This window comes from Zootoca vivipara, chromosome 7 (assembly GCF_963506605.1).
Source record: "Zootoca vivipara chromosome 7, rZooViv1.1, whole genome shotgun sequence".
Taxonomy (NCBI): domain Eukaryota; kingdom Metazoa; phylum Chordata; class Lepidosauria; order Squamata; family Lacertidae; genus Zootoca; species Zootoca vivipara.
Window position 1 is genome coordinate 44,874,225 of NC_083282.1, and position 25,067 is coordinate 44,899,291.

Sequence of the window (25,067 nt, forward strand, 5' to 3'; positions counted from 1 at the left end):
TTTCAGTACAGCAATTTGATAGGCTCTGAGAGTAGAGCATGTAGATCTTCAGGCCCTGATCCTGCATGGACAAGCTCCTCTGATTTTAATGGCTGCACAACAGGAACAAGAACAAATTCTCCCATTAGAATGGGGAAATGAACATGGAAAATCATACCTGGCAAATTTCCTTGCTGCGGAGCTCTTACAGACCCAGAAACTCAGGGGCTAATTACTCCGGGGCTATGTGAGCAGGATTGTTTCTAACACCAAACCACTGGGAAGAAGTATGGTTGCTAGGATTATATCAAGGCACTGAGGGAGACTGCAGTCGCCTTACCACTTTCCCTTGCTTCTGTGGCCTCAATGCTGCAGCCACTCTGTGACAGGAAGTTGAAGACAAGAATGCATGAGAGCACCAGTGGAAGAGTGAGTGGCGTCAGAGGAACTGTAGCTGCAGCCTCAGGGTTTTTTTTAAACAGCATTTAAAGCAGAGATGGGGAGCCTCAGGCCCAGGGACCTAATGCAGCCCTCCAGGCCTGTATGAATCTCCCTGGGCCACAGCTCTCACTCGCCCTGCTTTTTTGAAATAGGCCTCTTGTTAGAAATTTGCTTCAGTCCTGTTAGGAAGATGCTGCATTTTGCTTCAGAAAGCAAAGAAATTTGCTTCAGTCCTGTTAGGAAGATGCGGCAGTGGAGGAGAGTGGCTGGATATAATCAGACCTGAAACAAGATGCCAGGATTTGTTTGGATTGTAGCTATAACCTTGATCTCAAAGAATGTGACACAAAGCCTGGATCAATTACAATATACTGGCTAATTGAGTTCACTGTCAAATTCTACTCTATGAAGTTTCAAAACCTCCACCCTTTCCAACAGGTACTGGTCTTGGGAAATATCTTTTATCAGTTAATCTATTGTCAGACCAAGCAGAGGATTATCCCTCGAAATGTTGCCCATTTGGAGAGTTTACTATAATCAGAGATCCCTTAAAGACGATTCCCCTTTCCGCTTAACTGTATTGTTATCTGTCCAGAGCTGGAATTAATTCCTAAGCAACTCCCTTATACTTTATACAGGTAAAACTAACCTCTATGGCTCATTGTGGCCTTTGGGAACTACTCTTATTGCCTCTTCTCTGACCTTCACCAGTACTTTATATGTTGCCAAAAGCAGTTGCTTGGGCTTAGTTCTCTGAATTTCTTGACTCAGTGACACTTCTCTCCTAGCCCCAGGTACTCATTTTGGTGGGTCACTGACCCTTTCTCACAGTATGAAGCCAAGGAACATTTTCAGCGAAACTAGAAAGTGACCAAATAAGGGAGTTTTCACAAGATTCTTGTGACATTTACTGTCTCAGGATGATGTTGGGCAGAACTTGGCACAATTTGCCCTTTCTTTGGTGGGTAGGGAAACTCTAGGTCTAGCACGACATTTTCCGGGGATGTGACCTTTCCTCTGTAGTACAACAGATCTGTCATTGCAGTGGTTGGAGATGAAGCCTTCCTGGGATAGATCCTTCCACACTTGCTCGTTAAATAAGTTGCATGTTACAAGGGTTACCCTTTTTGTTTGGGCAGGAGCAAAATGCCTTTTCTCCCATCAAGAAGCCTTTTCAATATGTGTATATTATCTAGACATCTATATAAACAGAAAGAATAAAATATGCACACAACAAATTATACTGCTGTGTACATCCCTGTGCACAAATGCACTGGGCCAAGTGTTGGGCATGGAAAATACCCCTCTTCCCTTTCCCTTTTGTTGAAATATTATCTTTTGCTTCTGGAATACACCCTGATGCCCCTACATGCGCATGACCCCAACCTATGGCACACACAGCTCTGGTGCTCCCAGAGGAGGCACTGTCCAGATCCTCTGGAGCTGGCACTCTAAACCAGATGCCAAATGAAAGCAGCATGCCTGATCCTGTTATGCACGGGAACAAAAGGAATGAAGCCCTATATCAGCACTGAGCAGACCCCCTCCCACTCCCTAAATGAGTCTTGTGCAGCCAGTCAGGGCAATTAACGCCAGCGTGCTAACATCTTGATAGAGGCAGTGCTGGGAGACCCAGGGCTCTGCATGCAAGGGAGAAGCAGTAGTACATAGGACAAGGGAAATGAACTTAAATTATGGCCAGACCCAGTATGTGGTGTGTGTGTGTTCAGAGATCTTCCTTCTTGGGGGACAAGTCCACGTTCCTTCTCTAGCCTCTTTATTGCTCCAAAGGAAAATAAAAGCTGCTCAAGTATGCATTGCTGCATAAGTCTGCTACAGCCCAGACGTTAGGTCAGGTTTAGCCTTACAAATATTCACACAAATTAGTAGCCTACCAAAAAATGTAGTTACCTGCCTACTTATACATATATGAATTTACAAGCCTCCTTTTAAAACCATCCATTTAATATAATCCGTAATAGGAATAAGTGATGCTATCTGGATACTTTTATTTCCCTGTTAACCCACATTTTATCTCTGTAGGGGCCGGCGTGATATCCAGTGGACTAACTTAGACCCCATTCAACTGATGGAGGAGTTGGGTCAGTTTGCCTCGCTGGAAGGATTCAAGGAGATGCTGGATAAGGCAGAGGTTGGCCAAGCCTATATGGAGCGGCCTTGTCTTGACCCCTTTGACCCTGAGTGTCCTACAAGTGCCCCCAACAGCCAAAGTCGGCAGGTGGGTTTGAGCCAGGCATGTTCCCCAACTACTCAGTATATTTCCCAAATGCATATGTAAATGAGAAAATGAATTCTCTCAAACAGTATACAAGGGGGTAAATCTGTATGTCTTGGCTGTTCTTCACACTGCAGATGACAGCTCATACAATGGCATACTATCCAGTAATAAAACATTTGGAACTTTATCTTGCTTTCAACACATAATAAATATTTTTGTAAGAAAGCACATGCTTTGCATGTAGACAGTTCCAGATTCAGTTCCTGTCATCTCCAAGTAGGACTGCAAGTGACTCCTGTCTGAAACCCTGGAGAGCCACTGTCAATCAACTTTGACAGTACTGACCTAGATGGACCAGTGGTCTCATATCATGTAAAGCACCATCTTCTGTTCCTAAGGAGGAGAGTTCCATTTTATGGGTGTCTAGATCTGATATTAAGAGATGCACTAAGATGCAACACACATACAATGCAACCTTCCTGTTATGGCCTTTTTGAAAAGGAGAGAATTGTAATATTGTGAAGTGCACTCAGTAGGAATTCTGCAGAACAGACACAAAATTTGCCACATGGGCAAAGAATTTGGTAAATGATGGATCTTAATTGGGATCACAAAGCTAAAAAGATCTGCAAATTCCATAGATAAATGTGGCAAAAAGGTGAGTGCCATTCAGTGCTCCTAAGACATGCCATCCAAATAAAAAGCAGTTTCCCCAGTTCTTATACCTTAGCTTCAAGATACCAGTTGCCAAGGTACCATAGGAGCCAACTCCTTTGGGCCCCCAATAAAATATTTGAGGGGTCCCCCCCCAAGTTGGTGGGCATTGCCATTCAAATGGTGTGTGCATCCTGCATCTTGTGATTGCTTACCTGCCTCCCCCCCCCCATATTTTATTCAAGTTGGCACTCCTGCAAGGTACACATTAAATACCATGACATAAGACTGATGTAGCCAAAGAAAATGAACATTCTGGCTACAAAATGTAGAGCTGATTCTCTGGCCTGGACTCTGGGAGGGGTGGGGAGGAGGTTCGATGATGTCACAGAGCTCTTCAGATTGTAACACATGTGCAAAGCAACAGAATAGCTTCCTTGTGTCTTGTTGGAGCTAGGGACCTCTTTTCAGGCACCGAGTGCCTCAAAAGGCTGGACTCACTGTGGGGTCCCCCATTTGGTTAGCTTTGCCCTTCTGCATCCAGGAGTGTGTGGAGATGTGGAATGCAAGGCTCCATGCCAGAGAGGCACAGGCAGGAATGATGATGCTGATCCAGGCAGACGCAGTGCAAGTGCTCACCAGCAGGTGGTCATAGTTGGAATGTGTCCCAGAACAGATGGCAGCTCTGGAGCTTTTGGAAGGTGGAGGGGGGAGAGAGCAGTGTGTGTGTGTACACACACGGAGCACATATGACCAAGGGCAAGCACAAGGAGCGGGAGGATGGAGTTGCAGCCATAATTCCACATTTCCTGGCTTGAAAGCCAGACTGTTATCATTATGGCTATCCAGTTTCTCTCGCTGCCACCACAGGAGCAGGAAGGAGATGCCTGTAGGATTGAAGGGAACACCCAGTGTGCCTGTGGGCAAGCACACACACACACAGGATGATATAGTCAGAATGGATTCTGCAAACTCCTCAATCAAATGAAAATAGACACTATTATTTATATGCAGAAAGGCATATTAATTCCCTGATATAATACTGAGTCTTCTTATATTTCTCTTGGCTGGATAAGTATTATCAAGCATTAGCTGAATTGAATTCATCCATCTGGTATTGTCCAAATGGGCTGCTTGTTGTTGTTATCCTTGTTGGCTGAAAATGCGGCACTGATGCTTTGCAAGAGAGAGAGAGAGAGAGAGAGAGAGAGAGAGAGAGAGAGAGAGAGAGAGAGAGAGAGAATGTGAAGTCATGATTGGCATGCTTTATGAAAGTGCTGTCCCCCAGCTTACAAGGTGATAGGAATTTTCCTGCTTTTCCCATTGCTTGATGTTTGTCTTATGACTGTGTGGGTGACTCACTGGTGATTGCAGGGTGACAGAGCCAGAATGATTTTGGGTCTTCATTCTATATGAATACATAGACCAGGGGAGAGCCGATATGGAGCACTGTCACATAAAAGCTAGACTCTATCAGATCTCTTTAGCTCTGCTTGCTTTCCCTGCATAGAGATTGTGTGATTTGTTATGTCTCAGGGTTCCAGGCATTTTGATAATGGTGGCAATGCCATATGGCATGTCGCCGTCTTCTATCCTGGCCAATCAGGGAGGCATCAGGCTGTTCCAAGGAGTAGTTATTCTGACAGTTGTTAGTAAACCTTCTTAATTGTTCCAGGCCAATGTCACTGAACTGAAATGTGGATTATTATTGTCAGATGTGAGGTTACATAGCTAGGAGCAGAATGGATTATTTCCAGAGAGGATCTCAAGCCTTGCCCATTGTTTTTAACCAGCAGAATATGCAATATTATCATGTTTACATATGTGGTGTTTGCTAAAAGAGAGCTTCTGTCTGTTGTCTGCCTTTCAAGGGCATATGTGTATGTGGGGTCCCTATCAGCAAGGGACTGACCACCCAGGGTCATGATTGGAGGGCAGGTTTAGCCCCTAGCACAACATTGTCCCAAAGGGCAGAACTTTACTTTTCTCCACGGAAGTGGATGTCAGCTATTCACTAATGAGAGAGGCACTTGGGCACCTCATTGGCGTTTGGGCTACACCAGTTCCAGCCAGTGAGAATTAAGCCTGTTCCTATTTGTATAGTTCCCTATAAGGTTCAATTTCTTGGTCACTCCTGGATGTGACAGAATGCTGGAATAGTGTTATGGAATAATGGGAAATATTGTTTGTTTTATTTATAGAGACATGGATTGTTCTAGTAGCATGATTAATGTCTAAAGTGCTTTACATTTTTTTCACTATTTTATTTCCATTTATTGGATGCAAAACTGAAACTAATAAATGCTGACTTTTCCAAAGTGCTCAATGAATTCATGGTTGAGCAGGAATTTAAACCTGTTTGGGTCACTCAAATCCAATATTCTGTTTGCTAGAGCTGGCTGCCCGTCCTACTGAGAATTTCATGTGTGTGGTTTTTGTTTTGTTTTGTTTTTTACATGTGACATTTGCAGAGGAGCAATATTTGCCCTTGCTTTCCATAACAGCTGGGTTTTGTTTTATTATCTAGCTAGTCAGGGATATAGCATAGAATCCCTTAGTCTTAAACAGAACAGTTCTGCTTCAATAGTAGTAGTAGTAGTAGTAGTAAATGTACACAGTGCACAGGTCAGAAGTGTGCAAATATACCTATTCCTCCATGAAAAGCAGGAGATGGGGCTATAGTGGTGTCCTTAATATGCATTCAAAATACCTGTGCTTATGTCTGGAGTTTATGCTGCTATTTTACATTCCGTTCTTGTTGTCTCCACCAGGAACCAGACATCCCCTCAGAGCTCACAGGTGGCTGTCATGGCTTCTCACGAAAATACATGCACTGGGAAGAGGAACTGATCCTAGGTGGCACTGTGAAGGATTCCCAGGGCAAACTGCAGGGGTAAGTATGTGTTTGTGTGGTGTGTGCGCCTGTCAAGTTAGAGGTCTTTGGCCAGGAATAACTCAGTAGCTAAGGAATTCTTTATGCAGAGCAGATGGCTTTTCCCTGCAAGCAGGGCCAATTAAAAAGGATGGACAAAGTCATAAATGTTGTGTTTGAATGGTGGCTCCTGGGAACTGCTTGGACTCTCATTGCTACCCCTTTCACAGTTGGGGGTGGTAGTAAACTGCCTCCTGAGCCAGCTTGTAACTTGATGCCACCGAGGTTCATATTCTCGTGGGTGCATGTCCGTGACCTGACCCTAGGAGCAACTGGCTTGGGCATTCCTAAGCCATGGGATTTATGTTGATCCCTGGAGCTCTGGCTGCCATCACCCCTTGCCTCCCGAAGCCACCTCCCCCCACCCCAATTCCTTCCAGCTGCCGTGGATGCTGGAAGACACAGCACAGACACCTGCTTGCAGCAATCCGCAGCCCAGATCCTAGAAAGGAAGTTGATTCCACACAAGTCTGCACTGTGCTGGCACCTGCAGTTATCTGTTCTACAGGTTGCCATACCTTCTGTTTTGGCATGGTGGGGCACGTTCCGAATCCTTGTGGGGGCAGTGTCATAATCGGTGCCAGCTTTTAAAAACCATTGTTCTTCAGAGGGGAATTCTCGTGTCCCTGAACCCTTCCATATCTCACAAGGCAAAGAGCTGCAAAAATGGCTAAGGAACGGGCAATAGATTGGGGACAAGGGTTATTGCTGCTATACATCGCCTTGCTTTGGTTTTAAAATCCCATGCGCAAGGAGGCAGCCAGAAAATGGGAGAAAAGATCCTCACCTTTTAAAGTTGGAAGGCTCAGGTAGAAGAAAGAGATGTGCTTCTGATATTACAGAGAGGTGCATCTGCAGCCATTTCCAGCTCTTTTCATGCATTTCTAGAACACAATACACGCAAGCTTTTCTTGTTGTGTATAGATTGGGATGTATACATGGTGAACTTTCTATGCAAATCATCTGCTACAATCACAGGTCGGCTGGGAAAGCCTATTGGTTTTTCTTATGTTTTGTGTGGAACGTACTAGTCATTGACTTGTTTTCCGTGGCAGCTGATTGACATAGCATGCATACCTTTTGCATACCTTTTTGATAGGGGTAGCTAGGCACCTGTTTCAATTGAAGAAAGCCCCATAAATAGGCTTGTGAAAGAACTGTGCACTGAATGAGGGCTGACTGTGAGATAGCAGAAATCAGGCTTTTGGTTTCTGCCTTGAGCCTGGGCAGTGGGAGAGCAATGGGGTCTAAAGATTCTAGTTCCAGAGCTGAAAGGAGTCCTGCCTCCTTGACTGCGAGTAGAAGGGTTGTCTCTCATCCAGCTTCTGTTTCCTGCAGAGCCGAAGCCCTACAAAGCATGTTCCTGTTGATGAGCCCACGACAGCTCTTTGAGCACTACCGGGATGACTATGAGATACATGACATCAGCTGGAGTGAGGAGAAGGCAGCTGCTGTGCTGGAGGCCTGGCAGCGGGAGTTTGTTGAGGTGAGATGGACAGGTTGGTTGGTGTGCGTGGAAGGGAAGATGCTAGGAAGGTGACATGCAAAACTGCATGCAGGTCTGTCAGAGACATAGCTGCCAAGTTTTCGCTTTTCTCACGAGGAAGCCTATTGAGCCTAAGGGAATATCCCTGTAAAAAAGGGATAACTTGGCAGCTATGGTCAGAGAGGAGCAGAATATTATGTAGGACTGCATGCAGATATGCATCTGCCAGTGTAAAAAGGTTGGGTGCCACCATGAATGCTGACGAGCTCGTAGAATGGCATGAGAAACAATTTATAGGGTGAGAGCATGGGCAGTTGTTCTTGAATTGAGTGTATGGACCCTTTACAGTTTTCTGTCTTGTTTGGTATTACTACGTGACATGTATAGCAGCATATATGCTCCTTCATTCCTATGAGGCTTCATGCCTATGCGTGGCATGTAAATGGATCCTGTGGATGCATTTATGTATGTGAGAAGGATTCCAGCCACTGAGGTGACTCTTCTCCTCCCAGTATCTCATGAGTCTTGCTTCTTTGCAGTTGGCCCAGGAATCCCTCCCTGCGAATTCCTCCCAGACTATCCATGCCTTCTCCACCACCACGCTCGATGACATCATGAAATCCTTCTCAGATGTGAGCGCCATCCGTGTGGCTGGCGGGTACCTGCTGATGGTGTGTAGCAGCTTCTTCCCTCTCCTTCCCCCCTCCTATTCCTTTATCTACCATTGTGTACTAAAGCATAGCTTTTCCATCCTCGCCTTTCTTCTCATTAATTGCTGTCTCATTCTCCTCCACTTGCAGCTGGCGTATGCCTGTGTCACCATGCTGCGTTGGGACTGTTCCAAATCACAGGGTGCTGTGGGCCTGGCTGGGGTTCTTCTGGTTGCGCTTTCTGTGGCAGCAGGACTTGGACTGTGTTCTCTGCTAGGAATCTCATTCAATGCAGCCACGACCCAGGTAGGCCGCATTTTGGAGAGGTCTGCCTTCCCTAATGACCACCATTTGTTCTCCATCAAGCAGGAGAACTGTCTACCCCATCAATTTCTCAGGTTAAGCAAGGCTGAGGTTATGTTCTGCCTCTCTATCCCTGCTTGGCATTAGCAGATGCTGTGTTGTAGAGAGCACTTGACCTTCAGATGCATGGCTGTTCCTGAGGTTCCAATATGACCATTGTGCTGTCTTCAGCAATCAGATCACTCTAGCTGCCTACATGCTGTTTCTTGTTCAGAAGTTCGAGAGGAATGTACGATACTGTATATTCCCTAGCAGTTGAGTTTTTAAAAAAGAACAACTGTCCATTTGTACCGGGGCAGGATCCTTTACACCGCAACAGACTAGGAGTATGCCACAAGGTGCCTGCAAGGCAAAGAAGGAGCCTAATAAACCAGGTGCAGGTGGCTCAAATATGTGACAGCAGAAAGCAGAAGCCCGCCAGAGTCACCAACCAACCTGACTTTGGTTAAAATGAGAATCATTTAGAGCCTGAGTATAACAGCAAAAAGAATTTGTGGTGCCTTCCAGTCACAGTTTGCCGCCTGAGACCTGTTTCTACTTTTGTGGGAGTTGAGCAAGTCCTGGATGTGCTCCTCTAATTGGGATTCCTCCCATTGTGCTTTCCTCCATATCTGTATAGGTGCTGCCCTTTCTGGCACTGGGCATTGGTGTGGATGACATGTTTTTGCTGGCACATGCCTTCACAGAGACCAGCCAGCACGTCCCTGTCAAGGTAAGAAGGTTCCCTGTTTTTGTACAAGCCTTTGAGTCCCTATGCATTGCCAATGCACGCTCAACCCTAGTCCTCAACTCTATTCTCACGGTTCCTCATTTGCACCTTTTCAATGCAGGAGCGGACTGGGGAATGCCTACGCCGCAGTGGCACCAGTGTGGCACTCACTTCTGTCAATAATATGATTGCTTTCTTCATGGCTGCTCTTGTGCCCATCCCAGCACTGCGTGCCTTCTCTCTGCAGGTAAGCCCCTCTACTAGGAGCTCCTCCATGCAGGTTTGTCAGCAAACTGTGCTTATGCACATTTGCATTTTATTTGAATCTCACTGAAGGCAAGCCTTCATTTCCACCCTGGAGGTAGCTGTGCCCTCAGTCTCCATGGCCTTGGCTGGAAAGCTGGGTGATCCCTCCCCTTGAAAGATGGATGCTCCTCTTTACACAGAGGGTGACCTGGCTCAGGATCTTCAGCATGTTTAATTGTTCTCTCTCCTTCATCTCCTTGCAGGCTGCTGTCGTGGTAGTGTTCAACTTTGCCATGGTGCTTTTCATTTTTCCTGCCATCCTGAGTCTGGACCTTCACCGGCGTGAAAACAAGAGGCTCGATATTCTGTGCTGTTTCTACAGGTACTGTCTTAAGAGTATCATATTTATTTGTCCATAAATAAATATGTGTAGCTGCTGGCAGTGGAGGGACAGTTGCCTCCCCCCCCCCAAAAAAAGTCCCTTCTCCTTTGGGGCAGTACTGCGCTCTTCCTGGCTAGGCTGGGCTCCATTCGATCTCCCAGGAGAGGAGACGCATGCTGCAATTGGGGGCAGTGGTTTGGAAAAGTCATTAAGCCTAAGAAGAGAGGATCAAATGCAGCTGAAATGAAAACAGCAAGAGAACAAAGCCATCTGCACAGATGGTAGTCCTCTCAACAACATTTTGAAAAACACATTTCTTTATTATGGTAAAAGTTTGCCTATATAAGAAGTCAAAATGGACATCAAACTGCACATAAAATCAGCATACTCTGAAAAGCCCCTTTATAGACAATGTGAAGGGTATCTCTATCTTCTCACCAAGAGAAGTGGAACTTTTTGTGATAGTTATATCCAGATGCTGGGTGTGAGTTAGGATGCCTGGCTGGCTAGGGGGCTATGTGTTGTCCAGCAGTTTCTCAGTGTCTTCTTCTCCCCACAGCCTCTGCTCCTCCCACGTCATCCAGATTCAGCCACAGGAATACACAGATGCAAATGACAACTCCACGGCACCTGCTTTCCCACATGGACATCCAGCACTGACCACCAGCACACGCATCACCACTACGGTTCAGGCCTTCACTCAGTGCGATCCCTCCGGGCGGCATGTGGTCACCATTTTACCACCCACTCAGCATGTCTACACCACCCCTTCCACTCTCCTGCCTGCCAACCCTTTGGGGTCGCAAGTCTTCACCCCTGCCAGCTCCACCCGTGATCTTCTGGCACAGCTGGATGAGAAGAAAAGTGCCCAGGAGTGTGTGCCGTTGCCCTTTTGTCATTGGAACCTCTCCCGCTTTGCTCGTGACAAATATGCACCTATCCTGCTGCAGAGCCAGACCAAGGTAGGCAGCTGAGAATCACTTTCTTTGTGGGTGGCATTCTGCCCTACATTGAAAGAAGGGGGGGAGTACGGCATCCTAGGCAGCAAGTGTGTGATGCCAGCACTACATCCAATGGAGAACTAAAGCTCCCTGTTCTTCTCAGAGATGAGAGAACCAATCTGAAATGTAGTCATTGTGCATGCCATCCTATATGAGGACATTGTGTTGCTCTCCCCTATCCCCTAAAGATTGCATGTCCCTTGTAATCATTCGAAGACAAGAGCTGTACATCTTTCCTAGTCTATTTTTGTACATCTAGGAAGTTAGGAATGAAGGCTCTGCATCTTCCTTGGGTAATTCCAGATGAAGTGGCTATGTCAGTCACAGATAATCTAGATGGTCTGAGATATTGTGTGTGTGTTTACCTTCAGAGAGAGGGGGGGTCAGGTACAGAGTCAAAAGAACTGTGTTCTCAAGGTCAATGTATGTGTGTGTTATGTGCCCCCTTGCATGGAAAACTCCCTACCTGTCATTATTGATTCTCTTGCCTTACAAGTATGCTCCATACTCCCACAACATGGCACATTTTGATGTAAACTCCATTAGGGGCAATTCATACCCTACATGTACTGTAGGTATTAGGAAGTGGGGCTGGGTGGTTGCAGTTCCAGCCCCCAGGCAGTTGTTTGCTTTTCTTGTGGGCTTCTCATAAACATCTGGCTGTCCTCTGTGTTAATAGGGAGCTGGACCAGATAGGCCTTTGGTCTAGCCCAGCACAGATTTTCTTCCATTCTCCCTATGTTTGTTAAGTTAAGTCAAGTCTCCTGACAGCAACAGAGGAAAAGTTAGCTTCTGCAGAAGAGACTGGGGCCTGAGTGCATCCATCTTCACTCTTTCCTTTCTGCATTTTCAGGGAATTGTTGTAGTCCTGTTCCTGGCACTGCTGGGCCTGAGCCTCTACGGTACAACCAAGGTGCAGGATGGACTCTACCTGACAGATATTTTACCGCGAGGCACAAAGGAGCACGCCTTCATTTCAGCTCAGTTCAAATACTTCTCCTTTTATAACATGTTTGTGGTTACAAAGGGTGGCTTTGACTACCCCAGCTCACAGGAGGCCCTCTACAGCCTGCACCAGGCCTTCAACGCCATCCAGTATGTTGTGCGTGATGAGAACCGCCAGTTGCCGAAGATGTGGCTGCACTACCTCCAGGACTGGCTGCGAGGTGAGTCAAGGACAGTTGGCCAACCCTCTCTCCTGTTCCTGCACTGCCTTTGCCCCAAGAAGTGGGGTGGGATGCCCTTCTCCAGCTCTCTGTGCAGGATGCTTTTAGCACAAACCTGCTTGAAGGCTAGAAGATGCATGGGAGTTTGGATGAGGTGTTAGAGTGGCCAGCTGCTTCCAGGGAAGGAAAGCATCAATGTCTGTTTCACAACCATGTTCAGGATAAGTGCTAGAAATTATTTTTAGCTTCCCCAGAGCCTTCTCTACAGTGCCTCCCCATCTGTGGAATGCTCTCCCCAGGGAAGTTCACCTGGCACCTTCATTATACACCTTTAGGCGCCAGGCAAAAATGTTCCTTTTTAACCAGGCATTTGGTTGATTTGATTGACATCCTTTACCCTTTAAAAATGTGTTAGGGTTATAGGGTTGTTGTTTTTATTTTGATTATGTAGTTTGTAGTTTTTATATTCTGATTTTATTCTGTGAACCACCCTGGAACCTGTGGGTATGGGGCAGTATATAAATTCTATATAAATTCAATAAATAAATATAAATGTTTGTGTACATGCTCACCTGCACAATTGTACAGGTGTCCTTCTGCCTTCTCGGATTACCAGCTCTGTTCTTGTTCCTCTAAAGTAGGGACAGAAACATGCCACAGGGGCTGAGAGATCTGAGTTAAACAGCAAAGGGGTGGAGGCCATGAAAGAATGGAAGGGATTGGCATAGCTAGTGAGAGGAGCTCTTGCTTCCGGGCCTTGGGTTCCACAGGTGGCACTCCCTTAACTGTATACCCCCTGTTCTGCAGGTCTACAGGCAGCCTTTGACCGGGACTGGGAAGCTGGGCATATCACCAAGGAGAATTATCGCAATGGATCAGAAGATGGTGCCCTGGCTTACAAGCTCCTCATCCAGACAGGCAACAAGAAAGAACCCTTAAACCTCAATCAAGTAAGTGGGGGAGCAATCTAAAAGTTGGGAGTGGGCAGGCAAAGAGAACCCAGTATGCCATGAGAATTAAGGGTGAGTCCTTGGTGTACCAGGAAGGAAAGAGGAGATAGTTCCCCACTGCAAAAGAATGGAGAGAGGAGAGGGAAAGCTTTTCCACAGGCATGGAGGAACACAGGAGATCTACATGGCTTTGGGAATGGCCAGCTGGTGCCCAAGCAGGGGCCTCAGCCCTATTTCCTGCCAAATGATAGCACCTGTCTAGTAGCACCCTGACCTCTGCTACTACTTACTATTAGTTACTATACTTCTAAACCACCCTGCATCCCTTCCATCTGCCTACAGCTGACAACTCGCCGCCTGGTGGATGAGAATGGGATCATTCCCCCTGACATCTTCTACATCTGTTTGACAGTGTGGGTGAGCAACGACCCTCTTGGCTTTGCTGCATCTCAGGCCAACTTTTACCCACCACCCCCGGAATGGATCCATGACAAGTACGATGCCACTGGCGAGAACCTTCGAAGTGAGTTCAGGCAGCAGCCTCATTCTTCTTCCACTTTCCATCATGCATTACTGTTTCAGCTCAGTCCTATCCCCACTTCTATGGCAATTCCACAGTGTAAATCCTTATGATGTATGTTCCCCACATTTGCAAGCCGTGCCCGGCACATGGGCAATGGAAACAATTCATTTTTGGCCCTAGAGGTTGGGAGTAGGGGGCAGAAGGCCACTATATCTGATGGGCTGCCTCTCTTTCTGACAGTCCCTGCTGCACAGCCCCTGGAGTTTGCTCAGTTCCCCTTCTACCTCAATGGATTGCGGCAGACATCAGACTTTGTGGCAGCCATCGAGAGCGTGCGTGCTATCTGTGACGAGGTGGCTCAGACGCATGGTGTCCTCAGCTACCCTAGCGGCTACCCTTTCCTCTTCTGGGAGCAGTACATTGGCCTTCGTCACTGGCTTCTACAGGCCATCAGTATTGTGTTGGCCTGCACTTTTCTAGTGTGCACCCTGCTACTCCTCAATCCTTGGACCGCCAGTATCATTGTGAGTATCCTTCTTCATGAGCAACAGGGTGCCTAGCAATAAGGAAGATGTTTTAGCTACAAACGTTATATGTAGTTGCAATATGGCATTGTGCAACAAGGTACATGGTTGTCAAACACGGTCACTGTTAGTTAAATCAGTATTTTTGGCTCTCGTGTTTAGGACAGGAAACTTGGGAGTGGGGGAGAATTTGTGTGATGCTTCCTGTAATTGCGCAGTTGCCTTTCCGTCTCCCTTGCCTTACATAGTACCCTAAGAAGTTTTCCTTCAATACCAAAGATCATTTTAAACCATTCAGGTTCTGCCCAAACTCAAAATTTTGCAGCTGTGATACATAAAAAAAAACTCACTGCAGTAGTTTGCAGAATTTATTCTGACTGCAGAAATTGAGTGTTTTGTTGCAAGTCTGGAATGTTTTCATACCTTCTCATATTCTTTTTTTAAAAAAAAAACAACCACAAAACTTGAACATACACATATTTTCCCATAAATGTATTAAGGTATGCACGCAACAGACATAATGTATGTATTGTACAGGTGTATGTACCAAGGAGCTGGGAATGAGCACCAATTCCCACTGTATGCAGATGCAATGGTAAACACACATCTGCTACCAGATAGGCTGATAGAGTGTAAAGTAGAGCTTTACCTTTGCAGCAACAAGTAAATATCTCTTTCTCTCCTCAAGCTTCTCTCCACAGTGCTGAAAGGGTTAAGCTTGCACACTAACATGCAGGTGCTCTACTATATTTGCAACCTTTGCTAGGGTGTGCACAGTCCCATACCCCTACTGTTTACCATACAAAAGCGTATAATGCCACTTAAATAAATGAAGAAATAAAGTTAACAGGGTATCAAACAGGTATGGTAGTAGTGGGTGGATCATTACTGTTAACTAATAACCTGGTATTTATGTGCCACAATGAGATGTATGCATTTTCTGAATTAATTCTGAATTCAGAAATTACATACATATGAGCATATGGATTTGTAGGTACCTATTCTTAATCTACCTGTTAACCACTACATTGGGCTTTGTTCATTGCTGTAATTGACATGTCCATAACCATAGCTTGCAGGTAAGATACTGAGCTGTCCCTTCTCTCTGATGTAGGTATTTGTTCTAGCTATGATGACAGTCGAGCTCTTTGGGATCATGGGCCTGATGGGCATCAAGCTGAGTGCCATCCCAGTAGTCATCCTCATCGCCTCTGTGGGAATTGGTGTGGAATTCACCGTACATGTGGCTCTGGTAAGAAGCAATTGTGTGAGCACAGACCATTCTGCTACCATGTCTAGGGCATGTGGTTCAGTGAGACTTCCTCTTTTTGAAGCTCTGTGGGTCCATACTGAAAGGAATAGGGTTCCCTGAACACCCTTGCAGAGCTTTCAAGAGCGCTTTTTCACGCCAAAGAACTTGGTGTGAAGTATTACAACCATATACATTCAAATAGCTTTAGTGGCCCCCAACCAGAACATTTAGATTATTAGGTTTTTATCTGTTGTATCAAACCTGATCAGTAATGGATTCTGTAAGGAAGAATCAATAAATTCTGGGTTCATTACCCCCTTAATATCCCTTAATATCACCCTGTTGCAGTCTGGGTAGTCAGAGCAGAATTTAATCCATAATTGTGGGTGCAGCACCCAAGGGTTGGCAGTTCTTTTAATTAGTGCTGAATATAATGATATAGCTGTGTATGGTAGGAAAAGCAGAGTCCAAGCTGTCATTTCGAGATGAGCCTGTTCCAGTTCTGGCAATACCAGCCGACTCAGTGTGCAAGAACAGATTTGGGCTTAGCTTCTTGTTCTTTCTCCCAGTCTGGTGGGCCTCCCAAGATACAGTGTGGTGATTGGCCCCTTTATGAGGGTCTGCTTGGACAAGTCCCTCTCTTTAGTCGCATTCTGACTGTTCGTCTTTTCTCAGGGCTTTCTCACGGCCATTGGCAACCGGAACCTGCGCACTGCTGTGGCCCTAGAGCACATGTTTGCCCCTGTGATGGATGGTGCTGTCTCCACGTTGCTTGGCGTTCTTATGCTAGCTGGTTCAGAGTTCGATTTCATTCTGAGGTGATTGTTATGTGTCTCTCTTCTCCCCTTGTATTCTGGTGGTGCTCTGGACCAATGTGCTGGGGGCCATTTCCAGAGGTATCAGTAAAAGGAGTGGACCAGAGAATGGGAAATTGTCTTTCTTGACATCTGTTGGGAATTTGGGTAACACCACATGGGGCAATAGGTCTGAAGGTCTCACTGATCAAGAATGGATATAAAGGCAGAATCTAATAGGGTTCAAGGCAGCCCTGGAGGGGCACTGGTACATTCTGCCAAATTTGAAGAAATCTCCCTGTTCAAGAACACAACTTAAAATGGGTTGAGGGGAGGACATTGTACAAGAAATTTATTCCTTCTCTGGCACTTTCCCTTACAGCAGCTAAGGCTTATGAGCTCTACAAGTCTGCTGGCTCAGAGAGAGGGATGCTCTTATCTTCTATAGGGAGCAACCTTGAGTTGAGACTGAGGGATAGCACTTGTCATTGCATGGGTGTAACAGTAATGAGTGTGCAAGAGAATGTAAATGAATGTGTGCTGGTGAACTAACTCTATACTTGGCTGCCCTGATAAGAGGCTGAGATGCTTTACTGACATCTGCTGCCAACTGGGTAAATAAATAACCCTCCCTCTTCACAAAGGTCACAGAACTGTGCTGCATCTCAGCTTCTTGGGATGGGGAAGAAAAATATACAGAGCAATAACTGATTCTTATCCTAAAGTTCTATTGTATGCAGATGATTTGCACAAATGACAAATCTGACCATTACCGACCACCTTGATCTCCCCCCAAAGGTATTTCTTTGCTGTGCTCACCATCCTGACCATTCTGGGACTACTCAATGGCTTGGTGCTACTGCCTGTCCTGCTGTCTATCATTGGACCACCTGCAGAGGTAAGAAAACTTCTGTTTCTCATCAGGTTGCTCTAGTGGAGAACCATAGAGAAAAGTGGAAGGGGTCCTATATCTTACTGTCAAAAGCCACTGCCAGATTGAGGTGGAGGGAAGTACTTGAACAGTCACACAAGTTGTAATAGAACATAGGTCTTGGCTTTCACCTGCCATCAATAGATTTCAGGATTCACTACAATGAATGGAAAGCCTGTGCCTCTCAGGGATCATGTTTGACAGCACATATACCCTGTATTTGACACCCCGTTTTCTCAGTGTGCTTTCTGCTTTTTGTCATATAGGTCACACCAGCAGATAACGGTAGCCGCCTGCCGACACCATCCCCTGTCCCCCCACCCATCAGCCACCACAGCTTCTATGTACAGCGGCACGGTGGAGCCTTTGGTGACTCCTCAGACTCCGAGTACTATTCAGAGAGCACAGGAGCATCAGACACGGGTGAAGATGACCGCAGCACCTACATCATCCCCCCAGCGCAATCACACATCTTGGTCAAGGCCAGCAAAAGCCCCAGCTTCCCCAAAATCACTGTAAGTGCCCATCAAGAGCCGGGGAAGCCAGAACTCTGCTTTCTCTGGATGGAGAGAGTGATCTCAGCGTTCAAAGGCAGCTGGATTCTAGTTTGAGTGTAAAGATAGTGTCCCCAAATGAGTTGGGAGGCAAGGCAAGAAGAGAACCAGGAATGTTTGTTTCTGTTCTTATGCTAGTATGTCAAAAGGCATTAGACTGGGGTGGGCAGGTCTCTGTGAGACAAAATTCCTAGGATCTCTGGGAAAAACAGGCCATAGCACCTTGGAGCATATCTTTGGTGCAATGTGGCTATAGTAATGTATAATGGGGTAATAGGAGGCTAGCTTCTATTCCCAGGTCCCAGGAGTTAAAACATATGGGACTAAGAGAGCTCATAGAATCATTATTAGTTGGAAGGGACCGAAGGGTCATCTAGTCGTGCAACCCCCTGCAATGCAGGAATCTCAGCTAAAGCATCTGTGACAGATGGACAGTGGTTGAAGTCTCCTCTTTAGTACCTTAAGGCAACATAATTCACTCTCTTTGTGCTTCAGATTCTTCTTATTTAATTCACTGCTTTATGGTTTGAAAGTTCTTGGAGTTGCTCCGTCACAAGGACTCCATGCCAATTGCACTTGTGTTGTTGCCTCCTTCATTTCCATATCCAATACACTAACATCAGCCTTTCCTTTCCTGGGCAGGTGGTGAAAAGCTACAAGACCAGCCTAGAATCGCCTCTGTCGTTGTGCAGCCCAGACTGGACCCAAACTGTGACCCCTGGAGGACATTTGCCATCCACTGTCACAGAAGTCAAAGACGCTTCACAGCAGCCAGAGCAGCCAAACCACAAACAAAGGCCTCGGCTGGCACAGACTGCCCCCAATCCCCCTCGGACCGACCCTACTGCCCACAGCACCAAAGTGCCGCCTCCTGCATCTGGTGGCACCTTCACCACAGTTACAGCCACTGCCTCAGTGATGCTGGCCTTGCACCCACCCCTGCCTGGCTCATGCCGGGGCTACACACACGAGGGCTTTGAATCTGATGGACCTGAGGAGCCTCGTAAAGACGCACCCAACAGCTTGGAACTGCGGAACCTAGAGCAGAGGCACTAGCATTTCACTTTTGCCAGGCCCAAGACGTTGGGTCTAGAACTCCTGCCTCAGGGATGGGATGTGCACAGTATCCCTGGTGGGGTCAGGGGCTCAGATTGTTCACACGTATACATACCACAGACTGTGAAGCAGGATGGCTACCTGGAAGCTCTTGCACTGTGTTTCAACAACTGTAGACATAGACGGTGCCTTTGAGAACTGGAGCAAGAAGGCCAGATGAGCTACTGCCGTGAAAAGGTTGATGGGAGAATCTCTCAGCACCTGGTACTCCAGTCTCCCATGCCTTGTTTCTCTAGGTGTTATCTGCCACCAAAAACATGCTGGGTTTCTTGGTTACCAGGACTTCTGGCTTCAAAACATCCCTAGTTTGCATCCTTACGTTGGACTGTGATAGCCCAGATAACATTGCGCCCACTCACCTGCAGACAGGCAAAGTTCCAATCCCATCGAACCTGGAAAATGAAAGTGACAATTCCCCATATGCTGTGTGAACTATCTCATGGCTGTCATCGGGGCAGGGCAACAGAATTGCCCGAACACTGACCCTCCCATGGAGAGAACAGGACTCAACTTATGCGTGGGGAACTCCTCCCGCATTGTGCTGCTATTCTTTTATTTTTATTAATATTAATATTATTATTTTAAGCTGTATAAAAGAGTCACGAACCCTCCCCCTTATAATTATAATAATTATTTTTTATTATTTTCACAGCTCCCTCATTAAAAAAAAAAGTGGAATATCCCTTCAAGGGGAAACACCAGGGTGAGGTTGTAATGGAGAGAGGACCCCCTGGGCGTGTGGAGTGGAGGGAGCATGCAATGGAGGGGCACAATGTGTCTTCGCGCCTTCTATGCAAGCTGTGTGGGATGGGCTGCACTCTGCTCCTGCTTCCACCGGCATGTCTGCCTATGCCAGCATTCGCCATCTGGCTGTTCCAAATCCTGTTAAATTCCTCCCTGTCCTATCCTACACTACAAAAACCTTCCTTTCTGCCCTATTCTTTTTGCTTGCATGCGTCTTTATCAGTCCAAGGTAGCCCATAACACAAGTGTCCCATAAGTACTTCCTTTTAGAATTTACATTTTAAGCTTAATCATTTCCCAAGAATATGAATGAGGAATAATTTGTGACTAACAGAAGATGAGAATCATTCAGGGCAGGTTTTTGGGCCCTGCAGGACATTTACCCCACACAGTTGGAGATCAGAGCAGGGCTTTCTGGAAGAGCAGTTTATATGGGTTTATGTTTTTTCTGCTTCCATGTTTTAAGAGGTACTTCTCACAAGTGAGTTTGTAGTCTGAGACTGCTGCCTGAGTACAAAAATGTATGTGTACTGTGTTGGTTTACGAAGGAAGTGTTTCAAATGGAAATTTAAGCTTACTTTAATAAGAAAGCTGGGCGAACTTGTGGTAAATTCAGCCATTCATTGCCCTTGTTAAGGACAATGCACCATTTTGAGTTTTTCAACACATGTTTTTCCTATACTGAGATTATTAGCTTCCTGACCTGCATAGTTTCAGCATAAACATTCGTGCTGCACCTTCACAACTGGTGGTGTACAGATTCACAAATATTTCTGTGTAGGAAAAAAAATCATGTGCAAAATTATCCTTTGATTCTCTCCCACCTAAGAACATCCCTATGTAGTAATCAGAGCAGAAAATGTTCAACGGGAGAGACGAGTTGGGCAAAACATTCCATTTCCTGCCCAAAAGTATGAGTGCTGCGGTTGCTTTTTCTGTTTCTGAATGATCTATTTCCGGTTCAGCTTCTTTGGCTGAAAAACAAGAAATGAACTGTCGCTTGGCAGCAGGATTGGTTCTCAAGGACCAGTTCCATTTCCATCTGACATGCTTGGTTTCCACATAGCTAAGTCAAAATTGCTTTATGAAATGTTTCAGTTTTTCCATTCTGGTTCAGGACACAAATCAGAAATTTGCACAAAATTCAAAGTGCAGTTTTCTGGCCAGCTCTGCCCTGTACATCAATCACAAAAGAACAGCTCACAGCCTAAATCCTGAGAAACAATGCTTTTTTTAAAAAAAGTTATTTTATTTTCTTTCTTACTGACCTACTCTAAAGGAAAAAGATGGCAGCTGGAAAAAATATTCTGTGTTTGTTAGGATTCTTGATTAATTTTGGAATCTGATGGATTTGCCACAGTTTTCAGCCCCCCCCCTTTCTTTCAACAAGATGCAAGGTTTGGGACCAAAAGTATTTTTCACCTAAGACAGTGAAATAACTTTAGGTACTCCTGATTGCAGGTTTGGAGATTTTGGGCGTCAGGAAGGGACCCCTTCAACTGCAGAAGTTGCTCAACATCTTTCTGCACTGCAATTATATACCCAAGTAGATTGCCAGTTTCTCAGTGGCACTGACATTTGTAGTGGAATAACACTTTACAACTTTGTCTTTAGAATGAGATAAATTAAGAAGTGTGGATGTCTTCTAGCTGTTCTTTGCCAACATGGAGTTGTCCCTTGTGAAATTCTGACCCACTTGGGCATAAAATTGTGTGTAGTTTTTGGGCACAGAGACTGACGCACCATAGCTTACTTTTGTGAGAGAGCAGGGCTGATTCACCTTTAAATCCACTTCCTCAGTGACATTCTTCCTTCTTGACCGCAGGCACTTTATATTCCCCCTCCCTTTCACCCATTAACTGCTGTAATTATATTCCCCAAAGTATGCCAGATTGCCTTATTCACTTCTTGCTGCTAAGGGAGTTTCTGCTGAGATTTTCACATTTTGGTTGTGTGAACCCCCTTGGCAGCTTCAATAGGATTGGGCCTTCTATTAAAATGGATTAATTCAGTTGATTTAAAACTAAGAACTTCTTCTAGGATCTGGAGAGAATTCCCTGCCCACAGAAACTTGCCATGTGGCAGAGATTCCTCTGACCATTTAGATTTGTCCTGTTTTCTCACCACAAAACTATTTAGATCAGAAACCACTGTCAAAGGTAGAACCTAGCAACATTTGACATGTTTGCCCCACTTCTTACGCTCTCTTTTCCACCCACCCACTGCTTTAAAAACTGCTAAATGCTTCTAGCTAACTCACAATAGAAATTGTGTTTCTCCTCCCTCCCCCGCCCCCCCCCACCAACAAGTCTGTGACCAGCAAAGCATGGGAAATGGTGGAAAGGGGGACACATTGTGTGTGCATGTGTGTATCTGTGTGCGCGTGTGCATGTGAGTATGTAGCAAGTGTGCTGGAGACCTTTTAACCTGAAATGTTGTCATGCCATATAAATTATTTATATGAAAAGAAAAAAGATTTATTTTTGTAGTTTGTACAGACCTCTAGCCTTGCAATGGAAGTTTTTATTTTTAAAAGTAAATATATATTATATATAAACCTATCTTCTGATGGTGCCTGTGTGCAGTTCTTTGGTCCCCGCTTTGGAGTCTCTGTGTTTGTGGTCAAGAGTGTAGATTGATGCAGGCTGTACGCATAGGTTTCTCTTAACAGGACAAATAACAGCTGGGGGAGGAAGCTTTAAGCTGGGAGGTGGTGCTGGGGGGGGAGGGTTAACCGCCTTTCTCCTCAGCACCACTGTCCTGGTCTGAATCTCCCTTTTGGCTATTATTTGGTAAAACTTAATAAGGATGCAATCCCATCACAGATTTCTGACATTGTGCCTTGTTTTGCTCTAGAGAAGGGTGTGTTGATGAGCAACAGGAGTTTGTGTATGTATGAATAAGGATGCACATTGCATATAATTAATATATATGATGATGCATGCATAGCTGGACATTCTTCTGCTCCCAGAAAGATCAAATCCTGCCCCCAAGAAAGTGCAAGCTTTGGCTTAATTAGTTAAAGGAAACATTTTAATATAATTTGCATATTTTATTCTGACTGACCTGTTCACACAATTTAGAATGTATTTTCAAGGCCTGATAGGGCACGGAAAGTGCTGGTGCAGGAGGTAGATGGAACCATCCAAAGTTTACTTTTTTCAGTCTTCAGCAAATACTGTGCTTCATTTTTTTAAAAGGAAGAAAATATCTGTGTGACTTGACTTGAGTGTTATCTCTGGGCATTTTCACAGGGGGGACTAAATTACTTTCGATCTGAATTTATGATGCGGGAATATTACTGAGGAGACACAATAAAGCTAAAGAGAGATCACTTAAAAGCAAATGTACATTTCTACTTACGGTAGTGTAATTTTTTGTGCAATTTACAGATGCAGAAAATGTAGTCAAGTACAATTTGTGAAAATCAGCTTCTGCAACCAGCCTGCCAAAGGCAGCAGGAGACCCCAACAGATGATGTTGACATGGCCAAAGATAGTGTGTAACAACCTGTAAAAGCATGAAATCTCTGCAGAAGAGGGAGACCATTCTGATGTAAGATCTTGAACTTGGTTGGGGGTGACAACTTAGTCTCAATTCTTTATAAACTTTAATTTATGTTATAAATATGCACAAGTCTCCACAAACCTGCAGAAAACAGGTGTATGAAGTGGGAAGCAATTGTCCAGTGGGATAAACATTATCTTTGCTTCTCTGGAAAGTGCAGAGAGGGAGTATGCAATTAGATCAACTTGTGGAAGAGGGCCTGTGTCTGCTTTCAACTCTTATTATGCTGGAAGTAAGACACTGTAAGTTCAGAAGTATGGAAAGGAGTCTGGCCCAGGCACAACACCCACCAGTCCTGTATTGCCCTCCCTGGCACGATCAATTTCTTGAGCCTCCAACCCCATCTCAGCAATGGCTGTACTGCAGCTGCCTGGCAGTGTTTATTTTTCCATAGTGTGTTCAGGAAGCCGGCATTGTGCAGCCCAGTCGAAGGGGGGGGGGGCTAGGAGGTTGTCTTGTCAGCAGCCACAGGAACCACAGCTGATCAGATTCCGCAAGCAGAGCAACAAGCAGAATAAAGAAAAACAAACCAAGACCAGAGCTTGCACACACACAGGCAGCATTATAGACTCAGTAAAGGGCACCCTCTTCACCAAAGTCCATCAGACTTGATGGCCCTATTAGGAGCCCCCAAAGTTGCTTTGTATCTTGCCGTTTTTTTTGCAGAGAGAAGTTGTCTATGGGAGCAACCAAAGCACTGGGGGGGGGGGAAGGCAAATGCTTGAATATACCAATGTGCAACTTCTGTTCAAAATTCAGTGGTTACTCCCTGGGGAAAGAATGCTGAACTGGAATAATGGAGAGCAGTGGAAGAGCACTCTTAATCTTGCTAGTTCCAACCCTTCCTTCTCAACAGGTGTAGATTTCTACTACCGGTAGCCCATTAAAAACAACTGTGGTCTGGGCATTAAAAACATGGTTCACTCAGCAGCTTGTATGGATCCAGACTTTGTGTCTGAGCATTAAACGCCCTGTTCCCACTACCTGCCTCTTCCTTCCCCCTGCAAGATGCTTCTCAGCATGATGTCACTACATTTCCCACGGAGGAGAAGCTTCCTGTTCAAGTCTATTGCACTTCTACTTTCGCTTATGGAACTCTTCTATGAAATACACTACTGCCACAAGATTTTTCTTTTTCTTCTTGTTCAAACACTTCTTGACATAGCAGCTGCTCCTTGTCATGTTCTCCCCCTATGTTGTAGCCATTAATTCTGCATGATGCAAGAACCTGATAGAATTTACAAGTAGCAGCCTATGGCTTAGTCTTGAGCTCCTCATTAAGTGACTCATAATTACCACCATCTGCAGTCTTCTTGAACTTCTTCCCTCATCACTTTTCGAGTTTATCTTATCTCTTCTTTGGCACCATCTCTCTCTAGGTTAATTTTCTATTTAACGTCTCATTTTTGGCTATGCATTCCTGAGTACAAATACCCAGGCAGTGCATTAGTTATCAATAGTGTACAGCCTATTCCTTTCCTGACAGACACTTCCATGCATATTTCAGGGGGCAGGGGGGAAAAGCCATTTAAGGACAAATAATATGCGCCCCATTGGCACATTTACAAACAGGACAACCTCTCATAGGCAGCATGCACATGCCACAACCAAACACACACTGTGGCCTATTCTATTGGCTACAATTCTTCAAGCATCACAGTGGGAGGAGGAAGCAAAGGAAGGGTGCCAAGGAAGGCCTTTGTGGGTGGTGCATGTGTTCCTGTGGCATGCAGCATGTTGATGAACTCTACAGCAACACATTTAACGAAACCCCAATAGACCCTTTTCTGTTAACAAAGATGGCTTTAGAAAGCTCAATTTTCAGTGGAGAAATAGTGGGGCAAGGAATGAGTGCTTTACCCTT

General features: G+C 45.4%; 1 protein-coding gene across 3 annotated transcripts in view; it reads left to right on the plus strand.

The window, feature by feature from the left end:
- Positions 1-20,629, plus strand: part of PTCH2 (patched 2) — a 60,306-nt gene extending 39,677 nt beyond the window's left edge. For all 3 annotated transcript variants that reach the window (XM_060276946.1, XM_060276947.1, XM_060276948.1), the window contains 18 exons: positions 2,464-2,659; positions 6,085-6,206; positions 7,584-7,731; positions 8,271-8,402; positions 8,532-8,687; positions 9,364-9,456; positions 9,575-9,700; positions 9,963-10,081; positions 10,641-11,043; positions 11,936-12,248; positions 13,056-13,198; positions 13,541-13,721; positions 13,962-14,245; positions 15,360-15,497; positions 16,173-16,315; positions 17,090-17,189; positions 17,489-17,737; positions 18,419-20,629. In XM_060276946.1, the coding sequence (XP_060132929.1) occupies positions 2,464-2,659; positions 6,085-6,206; positions 7,584-7,731; positions 8,271-8,402; positions 8,532-8,687; positions 9,364-9,456; positions 9,575-9,700; positions 9,963-10,081; positions 10,641-11,043; positions 11,936-12,248; positions 13,056-13,198; positions 13,541-13,721; positions 13,962-14,245; positions 15,360-15,497; positions 16,173-16,315; positions 17,090-17,189; positions 17,489-17,737; positions 18,419-18,832 (3,460 nt within the window). In that variant the 3' untranslated portion in view covers positions 18,833-20,629. The remainder of the gene's footprint in view (positions 1-2,463; positions 2,660-6,084; positions 6,207-7,583; positions 7,732-8,270; positions 8,403-8,531; positions 8,688-9,363; positions 9,457-9,574; positions 9,701-9,962; positions 10,082-10,640; positions 11,044-11,935; positions 12,249-13,055; positions 13,199-13,540; positions 13,722-13,961; positions 14,246-15,359; positions 15,498-16,172; positions 16,316-17,089; positions 17,190-17,488; positions 17,738-18,418) is intronic.
- The last annotated feature ends 4,438 nt before the right edge of the window (positions 20,630-25,067 follow it).